Raw genomic sequence first — 24,820 nt, 5'->3', positions numbered from 1 at the left:
CCTTGATAAAGACACGTCTAGATGATTTGATCGAGTGTTGACTAGTTTATGAAAATAACAACTCTAGAATGAATAAATCAGGGACAAGCATTATGAGGATCATGCTGTGACATTTAGAGGAAGCAAGGTGTATCCTCAGAAAGTAAGATTTGCCTATTGAATCCAATAACATATTTTCATGTGCAGGATAGATGGGGATTTTAACGCAACATTAATTAGTGTTAAAAAACTGGAGGTTTGAAACATGCGCATCAATCCTTTCTAAAAGCCATTCCACATAAATCAACCCCCAAGTGAACAACCTTCAATTGATGGTCACCTCCATTAAATTCCCAACAAATGATGATAAAATTGGTTTGCTTATAGTTACATATCCAGCAGTCTGACCAAACTTTCAGATTCTATCTTATTGTACACGTCCTAGACATAATCAGGGTGTGACCATATAACACCGAATAAGAGGCAAAATCAATAATACAGCTTGACCCCTTAATTCGCTTGTAGGGGCTATTCCCAATAATATCAATAATCACAGCAATTGCTTAAAGCATTACCAGAACAAGAAAATTGATTTCCACATACAAAATATAGATTTGTACAGATCAACAGTATAGACTTTCGTATTAGCCCTCAGAGATTGGCTTGAAACTATATGGCAGATTCCAAATCAATACAGAAGGATATTTGGCAGTGTCCTGCAGCTATATTTGCAAGAAACATTAGTGTGATAAAATTGTTGTTTCAAAAAATCAACCAAAGCCAAAGCCTTCGCTAGCTTCATGAATGGCCAACAACAATCGTTCCTTAAGCTGTTCCTTTGAAGAATAATCAGGAAGGTCTAACTGATTGAAACTGCACAAACAACAAAGAATGGAGCAGGATAAGACAGACAAGCAGAGAAATGATAATTAAAAGCTTGCCTACACAGTAACAATGAAATTCAAAGTGATGCACTCACCAGGTATGAGCTGATGGCAGACGCTCTGGAGCTCCATATGCTTTGTGAATTTGAAATCTTTGAGGACCAGATATACCTTGAAGAGCTTTAAACCCTTCTAATGGAACCTACAATAGATTAAAATAAAGTCAATTAGTGAAGCATTGATCCATCCAACAAGGAATAAAAATGCAGAAGAGAAACATGGTTCAAAAGCAACATAAACTTCTAAAAAAACGACATTATTTAATTACTCCTGTCAATGAGGCTGAAAACTACAAGACAAGAACAATAGCAGTGTGCCCAAATCAGCAAGTTCTCAAAAAAGTAGGCAGTGTGGGGTATATTCAAATAAGTTACCTTTGATGTTCCTGTGACAAACTGCAACAATCGTGCCATGTCTTCCTTGCTAAATCCTTGCACAACCTCCCAAAACCACTGTATTAAAGGAGATGCTGCAGTGTATCCTGTGTACTCTGTACTGGCCTTCAGATCATCAACTGCCATGCTTAAAATTATCAGCAAAACATCTACATAGAAGAGATTACAAGTTCAATAATACAACAAAAGAAAGAACTACTTGAGAAAACAACTTACGGTCAATTTCAGGTAGTCCACTAATCAAGAGTTCAAGTTCTTTGTCATTGAATATTGAGATAAGATGCCTTGGTATCAACTCATTGAATCCTTCCAGGAAAGCATTTATTTGAGGGCGAATTGCTGTGGTCAGTGTATGCTCTGCAACAAGATCCACATATTCGTGCTTGTTTTCTTCTGTGACACGGATATTTCTTCCGCCAGGGATAAGCTCATAGTCGGTTACCTGTGCAAATAATAGGATTTACATAATGCAACTGTTATCTACTATTGACACAACAAGGAGGACCAGAATGTCATATTGCTAGCATCAATAAAAATAAATCAAAAATGTACATATACACTACCTCAGTCTTCTCGTACAGGATGTGCTTTTCCTCATCTGCATCTCTACTGAAAGTGAGATCAAGGATGTCACTTACATCATTCTGCAGCCACCAAATGTAAGTTGAGAACATAATGGTCCACATAGAAGCAAGGAAATAGTTAAAGATCAATGCTGCATTTATTGTTTAATGTTATCAATCACCTCAAGCATCCATTTCAGATTCTTATAGTAATCTGGATCAACAGCCTCAATATCATGGTATGTAACTTTTGCTCCAAGTATGTGTTTGTAAAAAGATCGGGTAAAATAGACATCCAGTAGTTGACCATCAAATAATGCTTTAGCAACCTGCAAAAAAGAGAAATAATCAAGACAAATACAGATTTCAACAGTCAAATCCAAAATTTCCCAGAATTTGAGCAACAAGACAAACTAAAAATAGTACCATGCAGGATAACAGACAATTGCAATATCAAAAATAACTGAAGCAAACAAATAGTAAAATTATGAACTTCCAAGATCGAAAAAATCTATCAGAACATTACCACCCGCCCAACAAACTTGAAGTATGAGAGATGTTCTGTTTGAAGAACAGAATTTGGATTGGGCTGAAATGTTGACTGATTCCCGACAGTTGTGAATAGCAATGCTCCCTTGTCAAATATCACCCTGGACAATAGTTGGTACCATTCTCTTGTTAAACCACCAGCATCAATGCCCTCCTCTCCTTGAAATTGCACAGTCAAGCGCCCTTTAATGTCATCTACAGAACGCATCCGTAATTGATTGTAAGAATCTTCTAAGACATATGTTCGGCGAACACAAATACGGAGTGGATTATAGTTGTGCTGCTCATTCTGTTGTCTAATCCGAGAGCGGAAAAATGATCGCTTGTTGTCAAAGTCAATTAGACGAGGTGTCTTGTGCATAAGAGAAAGAGACTTCTCTAATAACCCCGGATTCTGCCGCACAAAAGCATTCAGAAGCCGTCGATGTTTTTCCGCAAACTTTACAAATGTCATACCTGCCTCTGCTCTTCTTTGTTGTGTAAGATCACTCACACTGGCATCATCAGGATCATGTTGCACAGCAGTGGGTCCTAGCTGCAACTTCTCACATAAAACAAAAAATGCCTCAATAAACGGCAAAACCCTTTGGGTACCAGGTGGAAGAGGTGGTGCCATGTTAGTCGCTGCTGCATTCCTACTTGATGCAGAAGAGAAATCAGAAATATTTCCCAATCGCAGTTCAATTTCACTTATACAACTACTCAATCCTTGCCATAATGGATCAAGTGCTGCATTTAGGTCCCCAACAATCAAAAGACTTCCATTTTCCTTGTCATCAGTGGCCCCAGCACCAGTATCTGATGTTAACGTACTCAATGCTTGTAGAACTCTCAAAATAGCTGCTCCTGCCATCGAACCAGTACTTACTCCTAATGATTCCATCTCACTGAGAGTGACAAGCTCATCAACTGCAGCGCCACTTAGGCTACGGGCAGAGTCTGCCAGTTCAGAAATGAAAAGCCTTCGATGAGCAGGTGCAATACTAGCTAACTTCTTCAGAACCTCTGCCACCTTTGTGTATACTGTATCTGACAACCTGCAATGATATTAAATTGGATTCAATTAAGGAGAAAACAATAAATTGTATGACTTATCTAAATCAAAACTTAACATTCTACAATATGCAAGAAGGCATTCTACAATATTTAAGAGGGCACTATAACTCAAGACAACTGTCATTATTACATACCCTTCCTTTGCTAGAAGTTTACACAGGTTTTGCAACTCTCTCTCAGGAAGTTGGAGAAGAATCTCAGATGCAACCATTTCCATCTTTGAACCTGAAGTTGAAGCTTCCATGCTTTCACTATTTTTACCTGCTACTGAGCTCCTGGGTACCTCAGAATCAACATTAACTTCAACAGAAGTAGGTTCAACTGCATGGTCCGGAGAAATGGCATTGGGTCCAGTCTCAGGTCGGGCTTCAACTCCAGCTTGAACACCTTCCCCTTGTGGCAAAACATCCTTTGGTTGACCAGAGGGAGCTTCTAATACACTTTTAACTTCAACATTGTTCATAATAACCTCAAGCAGCCCCATAACCTACACGCAATAAAAAACTGATTACCAAAATTTAAATTACAGACAAAACATGAAGGAATGTTCATAAAGAACATGATTATAAAGAATCTATAACATACCTGCTCCAAATGAGCACTGCTCCTTGAGAATAATGGTTGATTAAGGAGCTTTAAAAGTAACATAAGAGGTGTCTTCCCCTTTTCGCCCACACTCGATGCATGTACAGATGGAACTACTTCATCAACAACCTTTCCCTTGCCTTTCTCTTCGATTGATATTGTAGATGTTTGAGATGTTGACTCCAACATTGGAGACGACTCCATGTAGAAAAGAAGATCAGCAACGCAGAAATGATTTTTAGCGAGGTATGTCAAAATCTCAAGGACACGACGAGAAACAAGAGGTGGTACACCTGTATGTTAAACAACATCAACACTTCTTAAAGAAAATGTTCATAAAGAATTTGAAACCAGCTGAGTGGAAAATGATATAGGACCATTACCATCTGAGATTTGAGAACGTGCATAAACCACATTCCATTGGCACCCATAAAGTCTCTGAGATGGAGCATCATTTGTGTCTGCTGATAAGCCTTCTGCCTCTGGTCTCAGCATGTCTAACAGTAGATGAACTAATATTTCCCTTGTAGCACTATGTGCGCACAGGTTTAATAGAAGTCTTTGCAGCAACCCTTTGCCCAAAGGCTGGTGAATGAAAAGGGATCCGTCAGAACCTAATAAAATGTTTAAGGAACTACACATCTATCATCCATAAAAGTCTATACATGGCAGATAATTTTTCTGCATCAGGTGAACAATAACAATATAAACAGCATAACCACAAATAACATAGAAACACATGAAGCATTTGCTAATATAATTGATCCTAGGCAACAAGCAATTATTTGACTCTTAATATCATTAGTAAAGAATTTGCATACCTGAGCTAACCTCAGTAGCTTAAGCATAGCTTTCAGAGACCCTGTATCTACTAGAGGTTTGCCTTCAACTTCTTTCATCTTTATGGAATTACCAAGGGATGCAACTGGCCTGCGCCCCAATGTAAGGCCAACATTACTGCCTACGCCTCGGTCCATTGCAGTTTGACCTCCAGTTGACATATTGTGGCGTCTGCCACCTAGCCTATGGCCTCCTCCAAACAAGCTACGAGCCTGATACTCATTCATTGCTCTTTCTCTCAGCATTTGTGCTTCTGCCAGCAATGCTGGAGACAAAGCAGCAAGAACTGCTTCCGAGGAAGTCAGAAGAACCTGAATAAAATATCAATATTAAGACATGAAAACAGCAGTAAAATTTCAACAAACAAAGCAAAATGTAATTAAATGGCATGAAATTGTTACTCCAAGTATCAACCATCATCCATAAAGAATCAGATTGTAATCCAATATAATCAAGGATGGATATATATTGCAACCTCTTCACGCAGCTCAACAGGGAAAGTAGCAATAATTGAAGCACTATCCATATCAACAGGCTGGCCTTCAGCTTGCTGGGTTTGTACAACCCTTTGAGCACGTTGCTGAGCTAAAACTTCAGCTTGGATATCTGGAGGAAGTGCCGCAAGAAACTCTGGATCAATTTCTTCTGCAGGAGGGGGTGCATAATTTGCAGGTCGTGTAGATTGCACTTGCTGAGAAGCTAGAACTTCTGCACGAAGGTCCTCTGGAAGTGCTTCCAAAAATGTAGGATCAATAGTATTTGCTCTAGATTCTTCATTGCTTTGCTCAGCTAATTCATTGTTTGCAGCTTGGACAACCTCATCTTGAACCTGCAATTGCACAGATGCTTCATCTGGTGTAGAATTTTGGCCAGCATCTGTCTCCTCTACTTGACTAACAGAACATGCACCTCCAGGTTCATTATTAATGTTTCCCGAATTCAAGCCACCAGCTGCTGTATCCGAAACACCAAAAGTAGAAGCAACTGGTGCCTGTCGGCCATCCTGCCTCTCATTTTCCTCGTGCCCATCTGCGCTTCCAGTTTCAACTTCCAGGCTGCGGAGGCTTTCATCCATAGTTGCACCACTTCCCTCACTATCTTGACTTTCAGATTCTATATCCCTATTTCTAGTTTCATTCCCCTCATCTCTCATCATTACATCAGGGTCTTCTATATTGGTTAACGTAGCAAATTCTGATTCTCTTTGTTCACCATGTTCCACATTAGCATTCTGCTCCAGCTGTGATGGTTCAACCTCGTTCATTTGTTGTTCTCCATTCTGTTGTACACTTACATTGTTCACTGTGAAACTGGTCTGAGCATCAGTGTCCATTACTCCTCCCATATTTTGTTGCCCTCCATCACCATCATCTGCACTGGGAACAACACCTTGAGTTGAAGTGCACTCATCTACTCGAGTAAGGCTCCGCAATAGTGAAAGAAACTCCTCTTCAACTGCTTGAGCAATGGCTGCAGCTTGAGCACCTGCCTGTGGTTGACCATCATCAGTCCATCTGCCATTACCTGGACCACGCCTTCCAGTAAAAAATATAGGATCCATGGAGAAATCAAGCAGAGGCGGTGGCCCACCAACTCCTCGATCCCCAAAGAATGTACCCCCTGGGTGTTCTGGGGCCAACATCGGAGCATCAATGAAAAAATGGGCAACATCAAAGCCTCCTGTTATTGCTGCTGCATCTCTAGAAATGCTCCCAGTAGAAGGCCACACAGAACCATTTGCAGCTACTCCACCAGGCTGTGCAGGCCTGGTAAGAAGAGGGTGTTGAAAGGCACCTCCACGATCCACCGCAGAACGTTCCAGAAAAGGTCTATGGCCATTCGGACGACGTCTGTCAACCCCTACAGGCCGCCGAATGCCAAATATATCATCCATGTTAATTCCCTGAAAAGGCTCTGCTGAAAGATCCACCAAATTACCACCTCCTCCACCATGTCCCAAAACCTGTACAGGATTCAGTCCATCCAAGCCTTCTCTCCACCTTACTTCAATAACACGATTTTCAGGAAACTCGTCATCATCATCCTCCTCTACCATGTCGTCTCCATACTCATCACCAAGACCATTATCTTCATGATCGTCAACATCAGTATCAGCTAATGACATGTGGGCAGCACCATCTTCTCCTTCTATGTCATCCTCTTCATCCTCATCTTCATCTTCATCTTCCTCTTCACCCTCATCATCCATGTCCTCATCATCATCTTCATCACCCATCTCATCATCTGCCCTGTGTTCCACTCGGAAGGTTAATTCAGCTGCAGCTGAGTTATGTCGGTCAGTTGTGACTTCAACAGAGGCATGAATAAATTGTTCTTCACGTTCTGCTCCATTAGCAGCTTCTGCATTTTCACCCCTTTCTATCCTCATATCATGTTCCATATGCTCATTCAAATTCCCTACTTGATCTCTTGCTGGATCTGAAGTGCCTTCTGCAATCTGTACTTGCGTTCGGCCCAAGCCTGCTCCTTGCCAATCCCCACTCTGATTAACTTCATGCTGCTCAGCTTGAGCTTCCTCTCCACTAGAGACCAAGTTGGAGACATTATGATTTCTTTCCTCTGCTGCCAAAGACTTCTTTTTATCATTGTCTTCAGACTTAGAAACTTGTTCACCTGCACTAGCAGCTCTTGTTAAAGCCTCCAAAGCCTTGAGCACAAGATTTACAAGCTTTGGAGCTTCTGGGTGATCCAAGTCAATGACCTGGAGGGTGGTAGTCAGAGCTTGAACCATCCCTGCATCAATCATTGTTTTTGCCATATCAGGCGAACAACCTGGCACCTGTGGATTACCTGATGATGCATTGTTTGATAGAATCGAATTTACCAAATCCACAAAAGCCACTACTTTCTTATTAGGCAATTGGGGATGCTTTGAAGAATCCTTCACAGAATTTGAGGCCATATGGAGGGCTCTCACAATTTCAGAGATTACTCTTCTTCTGCCTTCACTAGAACGACCACATACTACAACCAGAAACCAAGAAGCTTTCTCTGATAGCTTCTCTCTCCACTCTTCACTATTGCTTTCAGATTTTTTGTCCACGGGATAGGGCAAAAGCCGATGCAATACATGATATAAAAGGCCACCATGTCCTGAGAACTCAGCTCCTTGGCAAGGCCCACGACCTTGACTACTCTCTGAATCCCGCCGAAGTACAACACTAACTGCATGTATATACATAAGAAGAATGTCACTCATCAACTTCAAAATAAAAGCAACTTTTGCCAACCCTGCAGAGCTTTCAGAAACTTTGTCACTTTCTAATTTTGCTAATTCATCAATCTTTGCTTTTCCTTTTTCCTTCGGAGCAGATTCATCAACCTCCATGGCTGTTGTTGAACCTGTGCATTCATCCTCCTGTGTTGGTGGTGGATAGTGTAATATTACCTCCAAAAGTTGATCTATAACTTGGGTAAAGCTATGAGGAATCTTCTTATGACCCTTGGCAGATTTACCTAGCCCGTCATGTGGCTTGCTTACATCAGGCACCCTACCAAAATCAACAGATGGAACACCTGCCTCAGCCTGCCCAGAACCTTTGACTTTATCTTTTTCTTTATCCTTTTCCTTCAATTTCTCCCTCTCTTTACCTTTCTCTTTATCCTCCTCCTTTGACAAAATGATATTTGTCCTACCCCCCAATGTCTGTAACTGACAAACAATAGCAGCAGCCTGCATAAAAATTGCTGGATCTCGAGAAATGACTGGAGCCATAGATGTCAAGAATGTTCAATGAGAAACACGACCACCGTGACGACTTAACATGTTCATTAGAGTCTGTCGTATCTCTACCTCCATAGCAATCTAAAGAGTCTGAGGATCCTCAAGAAGATGGCGTATAATAGCAGCTGCCACACTATCAAAACCTGGGAAAAAACAACTTCTAGGAAGGCTCAAAAGGGAAGACAATCCACCTCTCTCAAGAAACTGCATTGCCATGGAATGTGACTTTGTAAGTCTAGCACACAACTGAAGAACCGCCTGAACTGTAACTGCTGGAAGGTGTAGTTGCAAATATTTGCAAGATATATTCATTACTCTATGTTGTTCATCTGTTGTCATGTATCCCAAAGGCTTTCCCAAAATCTTCATGAATGGATTATTGCCTTTACTGTTTTCATCCAAGGAAGACTTTTTACCGTTATCTACAGCACCTGCACCAGCTAAAGTTGTATCTTCAGACTCAGAGACAAGTGAAGTTCCTCCCATAGCACCAGTGTTCTGGGTATCTGTAGTAAGCTGGAGTTTGCATTGCAGCATATGGTCAAGTATAAGCAATAACGCAGTCACCCATTTGGGAACTGAAACTTTTTCCCCTGTCAGGTTATCTGGCATAAAATTTGTCAATAAGTCCAAAGTGATACCAACAAGTCCATTCTCAGCTCCTATTTCTCTAGTACTGCTGTCTTCACTCAAAACTAATGCCAAAATATGAGAAATAGTTGATAATGGACTAGTGTCTTTTTCAGATCCATCGACCTTACAAAGCTTTAGTTGTTGAATGAGAAAGGAAACAACTCTCAGACGGTACTGCCCTTTGTTTTGGTTGCACAAAGTCACAATCAAATCAGTCATGGAAAAAGCAATCGCATCTGTACTTTGCAACAGATTCATACATGTAGTTAAGATATCCTCAACGGGAGGATTTTCTAGAGGTTTCTCTTCATAAGAAACCTCTCTTCCTTTTTCATTGGCATTGTCTTTGGGAACCTCCGAATTACCCAGTGACAAGGCAAGAGCTTGGGCAAGTTCATCATCTTCTTGTGCTGGCTCTTCGGGATGACTAAATAGCCACTCCATAGCCAGTTCAACACTATTTGTTTCAACACGCCTCAATGCTTCCTCTGCCCTGGACCTTGGAAATCCCATGTCAACCATCATAGAAATAGCAGCCTCATCAGGTGGATGACCTCTAAAACGTTGACCTGTGCTTCCAGGAATACCATTTCTGCTTCCTTTAACATCACCTATGGCAGTGTATACATGGGTAATAATGGAAACAACAGAGGTAATCAATGATGGACTGCAGCGACAAAACATTGGATTGCTCCAAATAGGTAGAACAGCATTGAGAACTTGGGCCTGCAGGGTGCGGACAAAAACCTCTGGATCCCTTGGAACAGTGACAGAGCCTCCAACAACTGGTTGCACTAACAGCTGTGATGCAGAGGGCACAGTTAACAGCAAAGAAGAATTCACAAGGTACTCCAAAAGCCTGCAATAGCTTCGTAATGTCTCCAACAACCAAGGTGCATGCTCTAGCTTGTCATTTTCAATACCTTTCTCATTTTCTGTTTCCATTCCTCGCTGTGACATAAATGGTAATGTCCACAGTAAATGACCTGTTGCTTCAAAAGTAGTCAAAAGACTTTTAATTGTACCATGAGCATAGAAACAATTCACCACTGCTGTATTGCACATTCGCTTACGGTTGTCATATATAACTGCTGTCATGTCATCCACAACTTTCCCCAAGTACCGACACTTTGATGAAAGTGATGACTCAAACTCGGATGAGCTACAGTTCTCATCCACATCAAGACTGTCATGAAAAATTTTGGCAAGAGAAACCACCACACTCTTGGCTGCTGCACTAAGCGATCCTGTATCATCACGACGTCGATTGGGCACTACCAAAACCTTCACAAGAGTCACATAGAATGATCGCATTGCAGACACAACCTTATTCATAGTCTCAAAGTCCAGGAGATCAGGTGACTTCCTTTTAATTTCCTGGGCTTGAGATGTTTCACCTGCACTTACAGAGCCTCCAATGTCAACCTCTGATGCATCTGCATGTCGCCCAAGCCGACCAAGACGCATTCTTGAAATCCCTTCGATACCATGGTCCCTTCTTCTATGGCGATGAAGTCCTGTTTGTATAACAGAAAGATATTCAGGTTCAATGGACCAATGAGAAGCAGGTCCATTCCTCATAGACACTGGGTTCACATACCGAACAACTGAAACTGTGTTAGTGTCACTGCCAGCTTCTGTACCTGCTGCATTTGGTGCCAAATTTCCAGTTGCAGGTCCTTGTTCAGCCTCTTTCTTCGCATCTACTTTTGAATCACTAACAAGAGATATCTGCCAAACTATTTCTTTGTACACCTTCCCTACATCCTTCAGTATATCTGCATCCCCAGAACCAATTTCAGGCATCATTGTTGTTGTGCTTTTCAGCAGATGCGTTGAAAAGGATAAAACACCATCTAGACTTGAAAGGCATCTCAAAATTCTCATGCGTTGTGCTACCTCAATATCTGCTAGCTTTGTTCCAGCCAACAAATCCATGAATTCAATTGCAGGTTTCATGTGTTCTCTCAGAGTAGTACAAACAACCCTTGTGAGAGGAGATGAGTGCTGCGGTGAAAAATTCTTAAATGCAACAGCAATATTCTGGCCACTTGCAAATGACAATGGTAAGAGGGGTAAATCAAACAGTTGCAGCACAGCCTCTATACCCTTTTTCTCAACAAACACCCCACATGTATCTGTATTATGCAGAATATTCTCTAAGAGACGTGTAGCATTGCTTATACAATCTGGGAGAAAGGATTCCATGTTTGAAGACAAATTTTCAGCAGAAGTATCAACCCCCAGCTCAGATGTTGCCCTCGATGATTCATCTCCATCCACTGAACTAACTGTTTTCTGTTCTAAATCAGTCTCCATGGGAACAGGCACAGAAGAGCTGGCAGATTCTTGCAACAGGGAAGACACTTCAGCACCAGATCCAAGTTTTGCAATAGTATTTAAGATTTCAATCAATACATCCACCCCAGGCCCCCTCAAAGAAGCAGCATGTCGCATCAGCTCATCCAAGGCAGATGATAAGGACCCAGGAGTGTCACCTGCCAAAGCCCGTAAGTAGGTTTTTGATGTAAAAATTTTCACAAAACATCTTAGAGCACCACGATCATTAATAGCTTGAAGACCAAGGTTATTAAGGCACAAAGCATCCAAGCATTGTGGTATACAAGCTACTGCATCTGCAGAAGGGAGGACACCAACCATGATGGCATCCAAAAAAGCATTAGGCAGACCAGCAACATCTAGAACAGAATAGCAAGTTGGATCTTTGTGAATAAGATCACTCATGACTGTAGCTGCAAGTGAAAAGACCCCACCACCAAAGTCCTTTGATCTTCTGAATATAGTGCACAAGAAAAATGGCAAAGAACTCTCTTCAGATCCATATAGCCGTGCAGTATTTCCAGGAGCATATGTGCCAAGAGATATAGCCCGAAGCAAAGCCTTCATAAGAAGTCTTCTATGATAAGGAACCAATGTGTCAGGTTGAGCTATCTGTGTTGCCTCTGACCCAACAACATTGTTCTGAGGAGACTTTCCCTTGGAACTTGATTGTGATTCTCCACTTTGCTTCCTTACTCTCTCCTCAAAATGGCAGACTTCAAGCTTCAAGCGTGCTATGGTGCTATCCAAGCCTCCTAAATCCCTAAAGGAGGTTGCAGCAGGATTACTATAGTCCATAAAAGCCTCAAGAACATGCACAACAGTTGTTACCAAGTGTATGTGTTGTGGATCCAAATCTTTGAGAAGAGGGAGCAAAGTTGGCATTAAACCCACATCCCTTAAAGCAGTGCAGCCAGAAGAAGAAGAAACTAGAACTGTTACAAGAGAAAGCAGTGCTTCTAGGAAAGATATCGAACAATAGGATGATTCACTGGAAAGGGAACTTATTTCCTTCTGCATTAGACTAGGTAAGATGCCACGATGTCCTCCTGATGTGATGACATTTAAAACCATTGACTGACGAGACCTATCCTGATAGAGGGCCCCCAATGCCAATATTGCCAAAATACGAATATCTTCAGGAACCACATCATCAAATCTTACTAATGTTACAAGTTCATTCACAAACTCAGGTTCATTGGTGAAAAAAGAAGATAAATCATTGGTGTCATTACTTGCTTGCACTAGCACTGTAAAAGCCAGAAGACGAATACAGATGTATTGTTGCCTGGTGTCTAGACGTGAAAAGGCTCTTGCAAAACGTAATCTTGTTAGTAAAGAAAATCTAAGGCCAACAGGCACCTTGTATTCATCTACTAGATGCTTCAAAAGCTGGAGATCACTTTCAGAATTCATACTCAAATCAGGTATATGAATAACTTGCAGCCCTGGGTCTCTTGACAGTTCCACTTCAGAATCTCCCTTCTGAACAGATTCATCAGCATAAAATTCAAAATGAAGGGCAGAACCTAGCTGATATGCAACAGGGTCAGTCCCATTTTCAGTAGAACAAGCTAACAGCCCCAGACCTTCTTCTTTACCACCCCATCCTTGAGACAAGGAAAACAGCTTCGCATTAAGAGAAGTATCTCTAATCGAGCATTTTCCCACTGGTTTCTTTACAAATGCAGCCAATGTCTGTAGACTAGCAATTACTACATCTGCATCTGAAGAAGCAAGCAAAGTCGAAAGATGCTGCCACATAAAAACAATATATAAGAAATCAACAACAAAACATAAATAGGCATGCATCATTTGAAATGCCACAAGTTGGAAAATACACAAAATGAAGGAAACAATTTCACCATGAGTACAGAACAAATCATCACCATAAAATGTGTGCATTACCATGAAAAGTATACAAAACAATAAAGAAAAACTAAAAATTACAGGATTCGTAACTAGAAGGTTTTTATAAAGCAAGAGAATTTACATACTTCTTGGGTTGAGGATCAAAACAGTAGCAAATGTTACATATCTTGAAATTACAGAAGCTAGAGAGAGAACAGATGTCGCCCATAACCTATCATCATCTTATTACTCAGTGGATTTTTATCACATTTGTCACTTTCAGAAACCTTCAAAGATTTGTATTGACCAACTACTTGGGAAAAGAGAGAAAGAGAGAGAACTTTGGGTAGTAAAAACAAGAAAGTAATGTGAAAAACCATAATGCATATAAAACCTCAGACCAGGAACATTGATCATTCATAGATGGTAAAAAGAGAAGGGCATCAAAGAAAGGGAAAAAAGGGCCTGATCACTTGGCATTTTGAGGAGCTTGAAGTACAATATCGTGCAGCTTCGCAGTCCAATTTCCTAAGGACCGACTTATGTGCCTGAAATTTTATAGACCATTAACTTACTAAGAAAAAATAATAACTGATAAAAATGACCAGCATTCCCCTCAATAATTTACAGGGTTTGAATTGTCCAACAATGTGGAATCAGAGACAGAATGAGACACATATTTTAGAAATTTTGGAGGGTTTGGAAACATGTAGTCATCTGTTCAGATGTGAGGGTATATGCAATTAATCAGTGAAGGCTCCAAAGGTTAATTTAATGATTGTGTGAATTTGAGGAAATGTCAGATCTACTTTCTCTAAATTAAAATTTCTGAAGCGTGTTGTTTATGGAGACTGGGTATCACAAGCCATTACAACTAACCCCTAGCATATTCATTGGTCCAGCAGCCTACAAGGACCCTACCCTACATGGTACATCAGGCTTCCAATGCCTGGTTTCTTCCAGTTCCTTTTCTTTTACTGTTTGCAATCCAAGGAAAGACAAACAGTGAGAACCTCAAGTCGAGACAAGAGGAACATACCTGCTTGTCATTACATACAAGATTTTCTACTTTCTATATGACTGGGCTAATAAACAATGAAGGACATGCCAACCCACAACAATGATGAATGTCATTCCTTCACTTTACAAGAGAATAAGCCAGCCTGTCCACCATTCTTGATATGGAAACCACACACAAATAAGAAATTAAAATAGAAGATAAATGGATGTTAAATAAGACATCACAAATGTATGTGATATTCGATATTGACAACAAACTTACTCTTTCAAAAGAACCTAGCAAGCACAAACAGAACAGAGAATTGCAGAGACAACAAAATATCTTGGAAACCATTGCTGAAGAAAGTTGCAAATTATTGGAGTTGTTGAAATGTGCAAATTAGCATTAAAAGCAAGATATTTGCTGAAGAAAGTTGCAAATTATTGGAGTAGTTGAAATGTGCAAATTATCATTAAAAACATGCAACATAGAAAATTACCAATTATCTAAAATCAGTAAACCAGCATAGATCCATCTTAACTCTGGATCTATTAAGCAACAAGAGGGAACAGTGCAGCTTAGCATTAAAAACATGCAACATAGAAAATTACCAATTATCTAAAATCAGTAAACCAGCATAGATATTTGTGAACATTCTTGAAATTTAAGAACATATAAAAGGCAATGGCCCAATGTCTATGCATATAAATATACCATTCGTCATGACCAAATCTGTCACAATTCAAAATAAGGAAAATATCAAGGTAGAATAAAGAAGAAGCACCAGTAGATACAACTTTTAGCTCAAACATCAGAAGCATGCACTTATAAATAGTTAAAATCAAGACAATAATTAAAAGCCAGTCTTGCAGCAACTAGATAGATTACAGAAAGCAGAATTAGTAGGAGATAGACCCATACTTCATATGAACAGTAGAAATGTTTGTTTGCACAGTTCTCCAAGATAATTCGTGAAACACGAAGAACCTGAAGAACAGCCTCTCTAGGAAATGCAGAATCAGCATCCAGGAAATCAACATCCAACGCCAATTCTTTTCGTTGCTTGACATACTTCTCAAAAAATGAATCAAACTGACTAAAAAGATCAACCCAGTGATTAAAATCACCCTGCAAACACAGCAGATATTATTAATAAAAGACACTCAACTCAACACTCTATCCCAGAACTTCATCATAAATCAATAACAAGACCAATGGCAATGCTAAAACACATACCTTCTCATACTCCCAGCTGAAAGTTTTAAGTGGGAGTTCTATACTTTCCAAAGGAACACTAAGAACAGCATTGATGAAGTTTCTCACTTTTGGAGGCTGAAAATTAACAAAGAGTAAAGTCAATATAATGATAGTGGGAAGGTTAAATGCAGAGTCCAAATAAATGCTTAATATAGAGAAAGTAAAGATCAGAGGTAACTATATTTTTTATGCTTTAAAACAAAGATGCAACAAACTTCAAAACCACAACTAATACCTAAACTAAAAACCAGTTCACACAAAGAGGACTTCCATACTAACAGATTCAGAAACTAAATTTTCCAACCCAAAGCAATAACCCAACTCAAAGCAATGTTGCAAACATCGGCAAGGGTCCAGAAAACCAAAAAATCATAAAATCAAGAAAATATCAGTAAAAATCAGCAAACATCAACAAGATTGAGATACCATCAAATATCGATAAAAATCGGCAAATCGGCTACCGCCAAAAAATCACAATTTTGCAATTTTTCATGATAAAATTGATATGTTCGCAACATTGATTCAAAGTGATAGAAAAATGCAGACAGTACACACCATATTAATAGGAAAAAGGATTCATCTGACAAAAACAAGCCCTTAACAATAATGCAAGTAGTTTGCAACAAATTTAATGATTCTCAAATTACATTAAAATTTTGATTATTGCATCAAGGAATGCTAAATACTGTTTAGCATTCTCACTAAACTCTTGAAAAAAATTTCACTAATATACTACTTCATCTTTAACATGGGTAACTAGACTTCACAGAGCAATTCCTTGTTGGAATTCCAGTAAACAGTTATCAGAAAAACATTTACAGATTTTGGGCATCACCTCCCTATCTGCCCCAAAATATTCAATCTAAGTCACAAAATAATCTTCACTATGTGGAACTCATTCTTCCAATCTAACTGCACTCCAAAACATTCATAGAAATTTATTTACAAAAGCTTCTGAACTAGTTTTGAAATTTGACCCTGTTGAGGATTGAATTGCTTCCCCTTTACATATTCAAACTAACCAATCCTAACACTTGTAGCAGTTAAAATCCATTTCAGGGTCCCTTCTTTTACCACCTTGCCCTGCAAAACATCTAGAGCAATAGTTCCAAGATGAGGATAAATTTAAAAAATATAAGTTCAAAAATTGAAATATTAAAAATAGGGGAAGAGATGTTAACGTGTAAAATACAAAGGAATCCAATTCCTGGTATGAAGCACATAAAACCTGTTAGAAAGACAGCATAATTTTTTATCATGCCAAAGCCATGATTGGAGTCTATGTGCAAGGATGTTTGGTGAGTAGCAAAATTCATAGAAGGCACCTTCAGTAAATGGCAGCATAAAGCTGCCCCAAGGCATAAATAAAACAAAGAAAACCCTAATAGTGCTTCATCGAATGAAGACAAATTATACAGTCAATTTAGATAAGCTGCTTTGAGACTTTCAGGAAAAAAGAGTATTTTTGAGACCTTTCTGCCACCCACTGTCTTCTTTATGCTGAGCACGTGATTATTAAATTGTTTAAGTCACCTCTAACCCCCATTAATTTTATAATTATATTCCAATTTTAATTATAATAACTGCAACATATTTCTCAGTACTTTTTGAAATTTTGAAACCCATTGGCTTCCTTGAAAAAGTGTTCAGATGCTTACTTAAATCATCCTACCGCACAGACTTTGACTTGGCTCGTAAATATTATGTTTTAAAGTCTGCATGGCCATCTGAGTTCTGAAGTATTTGTTGGGAATAGGCAAAAGGTACCATCCTTCACTGGGATTATTAGGAAAAGGAAAAGCAACCATTCTGTGACAATTAGGTTAACACAATTCAGTTGCAAGTTTACCCATGGTGAATGGACTAAAATTCCATTCATTTACTATATAGACTTCTGAGCTGGGATGCTTGTTCTCACTTTGTAAACAAGTTCCCTGGGCACCAGGAATTTAGACAGCCATCATAGGGACCACAATCATGTTTGCATAAGAAAGATCTACAATATGATATAATCACACATCCCTGTATATCAAAACTTCTTGGTCAGCTTCAGCCATCCACCATACTGTCTTGTCATACTTCTAGCTTAGCATAGATCCTGGGAACATAAGGTGACACTCCTTGGCAAACAATCAAAACAACAACTTGAGTGGAGTGAGAGATATGATCCATATTTCTTTTGCCAATAATAAGCACTAATGGAAAAGTATAAGAAACATGGGAGTGAGAGAGAGAAACAAGTCAAGGTAGCAGGTGCATTTGTTTAGAAAGCCAAAATCCTCACTCTCTACAACGCATAAGCTTCGTGCTTACCAGTAAAATATAAGGCCTGGGTATTTGATTCCTAGCTGCTACATATTTTGTGAGATAATGATGGGATCTATGTTCCCAGAAGCAAAAAAGGGAAAATGAAGCAGGAGACAACGATGGAACAATAAACAGGGTCCAGAGGGTTTTGAGATAAATAAAGTGTTCCCCTCCATAATGCAGACAATGCACATAATTTAATGCAGTGAACTGAAAAATCATTCAAGGCTCCAAAAAATCCACTATACGTAATGTATTAGTAGTAAATATCAATTTTCAATCACATCCTAAGGTTTACATGTTCATTTTTAGCTTCTGTTTCTCATTAAAAATATGTATATGGCTGATTCTTTTAAATACTTCCCTCGGCAGAGAAATATCCTCGAATCAGCATTTTAATCATTTTTTCCATTTCTTGACTGATCACTCCATGTAACAGTTTCTGGAAACTATGATTGAGAACGTGTGACCTAGCCCATGAAAAAATGAAACATCGCTGTCTCTCTTCAAAATTACAGAACATTTTTGCTAGCTTTAATGCCTGCTTTTGGTCTTCTAATCAAAAGTAGAAGCTTCATTGCAATATGCTCCGGCGACATAGCTATCGTCGTTTGTCTAAGGCCTGGTTTAAGGCTTCCAAATTCCCTACCAGAATCCTCCATTTCTATTATATAAATAGCAAATCCACTCACAGACGGAAAGAGAAATAGCGTTGAGAACCAAATGAGAGCTACACAGAAGATTCCAACGAGAAGCCCAAATTGCAAATATCTAAATTTCTGATTTGAAATCACTTTCCACATCCTTCGAGGATTCTTTTACAGTGCAAATAACTAAATTGCATGCTTTTAAAAATAGATTTATTTACTCTAGATTTCAATCAAATTTACAGACGACTTGAAAACAACCCTAACGTCACATCAGAGATTTAACATTCCATGCTGACCGGAAAGTCGGAAGAAATATGACTTTTTTAACAAATATACTTCAAACCCTATCAGAATTCATTTGACAAAACAACAAAGTTCAAATCAAGCACTTTCTATTATGGTTATTTTCACTGACCGCCTCCAAGCCCCTTCTCTTCTTCGTTTTCATGGTGAATTACTCGAGCTCAAACCCCTTCGCAGTCAAAAGCTCTAGCACATCTCAAGTAAGTCCAAAAATCCGCAGGGTTTGATCAAACGACAGAAGATCGCCGCTCAAGACTCCAGCACTGGCAACAAAAACAGCAATTTCATTATTCTTCGCAATTAAACTCATCTTGACCTAAAAAAATAAATAAAGATAATATTAAAACAAAATGTAATAGTGCCTAAGAATAACAGACGCCTCTAATTAAAATAGAAGAAATGCCCAAGCGGTTTTACCAATTCTCGCCAAATCTTTGCCGATAAAATTAGTTTCAGACTGCAACAAATAATTGCCTTTCCGCCGATATAATTCACCGCCAAAAGCGCTATTTTCTCTGCCGGGCAGATCAAGCCAGCACGCCTCGGCGGACAACTCTCTGTAATTGGAATAAGGTAAGAAAGGAAATATGGAAGAAGAATTTTTAAACCAAAAGGAATGATACGATGAAAAAAACGTCAAGGCCGAGGGCTTTTAAAGGCCGAATTTGTACAGAGGGTCGTGAGTTCGAAGCTCCCCGAGGAGCAAGGGTTCGTAGCAGGGTTTGGATCGATTGAATGGCGAATCCATCAAATGACCCTTTAACACACCCCAAGTTAAAGACAGGGCCAATGGGCAGGAAACTCGAATAAATGGGAAATTAAAAGCCCAAATTGTGTAGGAGAGAGAAAATATTATTTAATTTCGTCGAGGAGAATAACATCTCCGACGGCCCCAATTGAAACTCTAGTTTGCTGTACCCCAATTGAAACTGAGTATTAGAACGAGGGGATTGTGTTGTTTTCGAAGGGTGCCTCCCATTTTTAGTTCCACCGACTTTGCTACGGGCGGTTGAAATGAAGGTACCCTTGCGTGCATTTTTTTTTTCCGATTAATGATTTTAGCAACGCTTTTTCTAATCATATGGAAAGTTCGGGGTATTTATTCCATTAAATCTTTCTAAGATTTGACCTTGGTTTCAAGTTTATGGTTCACATAAATTGATAAGTATGTTATTATGAAAATTGAATTTTAATGAGACACAACTCTAATGATAAAAAGATAACTTCCAAGATACCCATGAGTCATTTAGTTTTTTTTTAATAAATGATACCTTCCCACATGCCCATGTTAAGGGTGGATGATCGAGGCTTTTAGTTTTTGAAATTTATCATAAGGTATTATTTATGTTGGGGAATGATTGTTGGTGGTAAGAGTTTGTATGTTGAATTAGTTTAAGAATATTAGTGTAGGTGATATATAGTGAAGGTGTTGGAGTATTATTTTGTTCTGTATAATGAAATTTATATATATTTTTAAAGTTTAATATTGATTTTCAAATATTTTTGAGGTTGATGTAAGTCCGTTGCCAGTACCATGGCTATAATAGTCGAGTTTATACATCAACTTTTGTCCTAAGGGCCCTCTGGTCTTGTCTTGGCAGCCTTGTAATTCAGTCTTCACTGTGGTTTTTTACAGATCTCACATCATAATATGTATACTCAACAACTATACAACTGGTTGTAGCTTTATGGATTTGTTGTTCTTCGCAGACTATCCAACGTCGATGAGGGAGAGAGTTGGCAATCGATTGTCGTTATTCTCGTCAGAAGAGTCAAATTGTGTGAAAGAATAACAACTATAATAGTAACAATGACAGCTTCAGATGGAGGCAGGTGTCAACACCATAAATCTCCTTCCCCAGCTCATCCCAACGTGATTCCTACCTCACCCTCTTCTTCAAATGCATCAGTGAAGCCTAGAAGGAGAATGGTTCGTTCGTTGCTTTTAAAGTCATTCATTCATTATTTTTTTATTATGTTTCTCCAACCCCTGGTTGGCTATCATAGATCACTATTGCCCTCTTCAAAATCCCCCTCTCATCTTCCTATGTCAAACATTATTTCTTGAGTTTTTTAGTCTAGATATCAATGTTAACAACTCTTTTAGCCCGTCAAGGCATTTTTATGGGATGGACATCATGTTTGTTGACTTCCTTTGCAACTCGCTCTTCTAGGTGTGCTCAGTAGTATTTTTGCAATTGTTTCATACGAGGATGCTTATTTCCTGCTCCCAGAGACAGTGATTTTGTGAATCTAGTAGCCTTCTTGGAATTTCTTGTAGAAACCAATTAGAAAGAAGTAATGGCCATGGAAAATAACAAAAATATGTTGCTTGAAGAAGTTGCCACGGGCTTTAGGAGAAAAATGCATCTTTCTATCTCTTTTTCCCCCAAGTTATGTTAGTTCTGACTGATTTTTATTGTTAAGCTATATGTAGGTTTCCAACTCCATCTCGGAATGAGAAGTAGAAGTTGTTGAGGTACTTTTTGGGCTCACAAGGAAATTACATAACCACCATCATCATTCCTCTGTTGCAGGAGAAGAAATCTATGCCAATGCATTCAAGTCTGATGTGAAGGAGACTTCAAACGATGCATTAGCAGTAGCTCCTCCTGAGATTTCCTAAGTCTTGTCTCCAATGATGCATGCCCCCCCTTTGTCTTTTGTTGTTTTGTCTCCTCCTATTTCTGTTACACAGTATTTTTTCACACTTCCCATCCTGTATCCTGAAGCGTCAAAATGACGAAAGTTGTCACTGTATTCACCATGAAACATATATAGAAGCTTCCCTAAAGAATAGAAGAAAAGTTGTCCTCAAACAGTTCTTGAGAAAACTGGTCAAAGCCCTAGTTTTCAAGATCAACGCGTTTTGCACCACTGGTGACCCGTGCCGGTAACTTGTTGCACTCTTCTGACTTAGCACTGCCAGCATGGCTTTCTATAGGAAAACCCGCGTTGAACCTCTTCAGGCAATTTTTCTTAAAGTGGAGGAGAAGTTTTTCTTACTAGAAGCCTTGAGAACGGCGAGTTGGTTACAGGTGAAAAAGGATTAGAGCGAGATCTCCCATTCTTGGTCCTTGATCCTACTCTCATGGATCTTGCCCTTGAGTTGTGGAACCTGTCCCTCCTTTTATGGATCCTTAACTCCTTATCCTTCCCTATAAATGAGATCCTTGTTATCCACAACTGGCTGGTCATTGTTTGGTTGCATTCCTATGCTGAAACTATGCCTAAATGTTGCCCATCTTGCTAAGGAGAAGGAGTGCTTGAAGGTCTTGGCTAGGACTTGGAAACTCATCCAAAGGAGGCTTCCAACATCAAGGCTTAAGTGGTTGTATGCTTCCCTCATTTTCTATTAATAAATACATCATGTGTTTACTTTCCATAAGTGTGTAAATCATTACTCATTTAGTATGATACTCCTTGATTTGTCATATAGTTTATGTTAGAATGAATTATGTCATGTATGCCTTTGTCATTTTTGTTTGATCTTCCTTGCAAGTACTCATCCACAACGGCGTAAAGAGGATTGAACTTGGAAGCGAGAAGATTGAGGACGACATCAACGGGCATTTAGCATCAAAGTGAGGTAGGTCATCTATCTTACTTTGTATTTTCTGATATAAACTAGGAAAGTTTGCACATGTTTGTCTAGTTTGTTGCTAGATCCTCTTATAGGACTAGAGAGATTACTTATGTCTACAGAAGGGATTGTTTGCACAACAAAATGGCGACTCCACTGGGGAGCCTATAGCCCTTTCAACCTCCTTTTTATGTTTGGTCTATTTGATCAGTTTGGCCAACCACTTAGTGATCTGTAATTTAGATTCTATATGGGTTTGCATTTTGAGTAGTCAGTCCTTTAGAGTGTTAAGTCTGGACTTCTCTTTGAAATTCTTTTTATTTTTCCAAGTCTTTCTTGTCCAATGCATTTTATCCTGTAACAGTCGTGTTGAAAGCCCTGTCAGCATGGTTTTTTTTACTGATACAGTCGCGTTGATCCCTCAAACTTGAGAATTTTTAGGGTTTTTATCGGAAAGGTCTAGTGTGTCTTGACCTCTGAGGTATCCTCCTACTCTTTGTGCTTTAGATTTGTCAACATTTTGGTTGCTTTCTTGTTGATTTGCAAAATCCATCCCATTGCTTTGAAGTAGTGAAAGTGAAGTATGGTTGAGTCCTTTGGGTTTTAGGTCAGTTGGTTTTACTCCTCGTTGCTTGTGTGTGTGAAAGGAATATTGATTTTGCTATTTATTACGCATTATTAGTTCTTTTGGAAATCATAAAGAAACAACACTTGCATTTGTTTTAGCTTTTATCTCAAGATTTACTTTTTGAAATTGCATTAGGTTAAATTGCATTGGAAAGTCATTTTTGGGATTATAATTGAGCGTAGATCACATTGCTTGATTCTGAAAGTTGAAAGAAGTGCATTCTCATTCATTCAAAAAGAAAAGTGAAAATATTCATGTAGGTGCATTTGAATTTAATTTCATTTTACTTTGGTGAGTGCATTGAAAAAGGAAAGTGGAACGATTCATGTAGTTGCATGTTAACGAATTGAATCTCATTCTACTTTTGTTAGGTGCATTGAAATAGTGAAGGTGAAATATCTAGTTAGGAGAATTTGTTTGTTGCATACTTCATTGTTGTATCAATGTGTGAACTTCGTCCCTATGTTAGATAGCTTTCATTGAATTAAAAAGAATCATTTTTTCATGCTATTTGCATCATAGGTGTTCAGGTGACATCGATCTTTGAGCCTTAAAATCGAAACTTAATTGAAGATCAACTTAAAATTTACCTCAATTAACCTAAGGAGCATTTGTCATTGATGAAAAACATTTAGAGATCTAGGCTAGAGATGTGTTCCGACGTCGTTAAATGTAGGAGCTGTCGTTATTTGCCAGCGTTGTATCCAGGGGGTGAAATCTTGTTCCACGTACAGAAGTGTATAGGACCATTCTCCAGTAATTTTGGGTATATCAAAGGCGCCCAATGCATGATAAGTATAAAGGAACGCTCTCATCGAATGGTTACACATTAGACAACACTACTACGGACTGCACTCCCACGTACCATCGTGTATATATTTGGAACCCCCTATAGGTTGATATCCAACCACAAGTAACAGAGTCTAACACCCTGTATACCATGATACACCGAACACATCATTCAGGGAGATTGGTTGTCGTACATTAAGTCCTTGGTTCTGCCAAGGTCTATATAGTAGTTCATGGTTGCTTGGTAAACCCTCGTGCCTAATTTACCCATTTTTTATTTATTTCTTTTTTGTTAGTATAATCAATTGACCACGGAATCACAAATCACTCATGAAACGAAAACCTCCTTTTTTCCTCAACATTAATGGTTAATTGTAAAATTGGATTTAAGCCTAAAGCATTCACCAACACACGTTTCTGATTCATTTTCTGAAAAGACATTGTGGCAAAACCACCAAGAGTCCCAAACGAGACCCCAAATATCTATTGAGATACTAATGCACCCGATTCACCTAGGGTGTAGGTTCCAATACTGTTGAGCCTGAATCCCTTAAAAATTAAGGAGTTGAACTTGGTCTTGTCCTAAGAATCCAACCCCTTGCTTCCCGACCACCTCCAGAGTCGGTAGGCTCATCCGAGGACTCTCCTCCGGCTAGTCCTCAACCTATTTCGGATTTCTTTATTTTTCATCCTAATCCACTCTTTGAATCAGATTCTCTTGTGTATTTATCGCCTCCACACCCGTATAGTCCTTTTGATACTCCTAATGTACCTTTGAGTCCTCCTAGAACGATTTGGGTTCCCAACCGAGAGTTGTTCCCAA

General features: G+C 39.1%; 1 protein-coding gene across 1 annotated transcript; it reads right to left on the bottom strand.

Moving 5' to 3' along the window:
* Positions 1–294: 294 nt before the first annotated feature.
* LOC149146053 (E3 ubiquitin-protein ligase UPL1-like) lies at positions 295–19,796 on the bottom strand. Its single transcript, XM_089446853.1, is given in 17 exon segments — positions 295–852; positions 959–1,065; positions 1,298–1,437; positions 1,535–1,760; positions 1,882–1,962; positions 2,064–2,210; positions 2,408–3,467; positions 3,621–3,973; positions 4,072–4,364; positions 4,455–4,656; positions 4,893–5,222; positions 5,387–13,384; positions 14,520–14,522; positions 15,402–15,608; positions 15,717–15,812; positions 19,110–19,260; positions 19,415–19,796. Coding segments are annotated over 16 exon segments (11,379 nt in total). The 5' UTR covers positions 19,143–19,260; positions 19,415–19,796; the 3' UTR covers positions 295–749.
* Positions 19,797–24,820: the final 5,024 nt, after the last annotated feature.

This window comes from Pinus tabuliformis, chromosome X (assembly GCF_031772625.1).
Source record: "Pinus tabuliformis cultivar Carrire ecotype Pingquan chromosome X, CPIR1, whole genome shotgun sequence".
NCBI lineage: Eukaryota > Viridiplantae > Streptophyta > Pinopsida > Pinales > Pinaceae > Pinus > Pinus tabuliformis.
The sequence above is the reverse complement of the archived record's forward strand: the minus strand, read 5'-3'. Positions and strand labels throughout refer to the sequence as shown.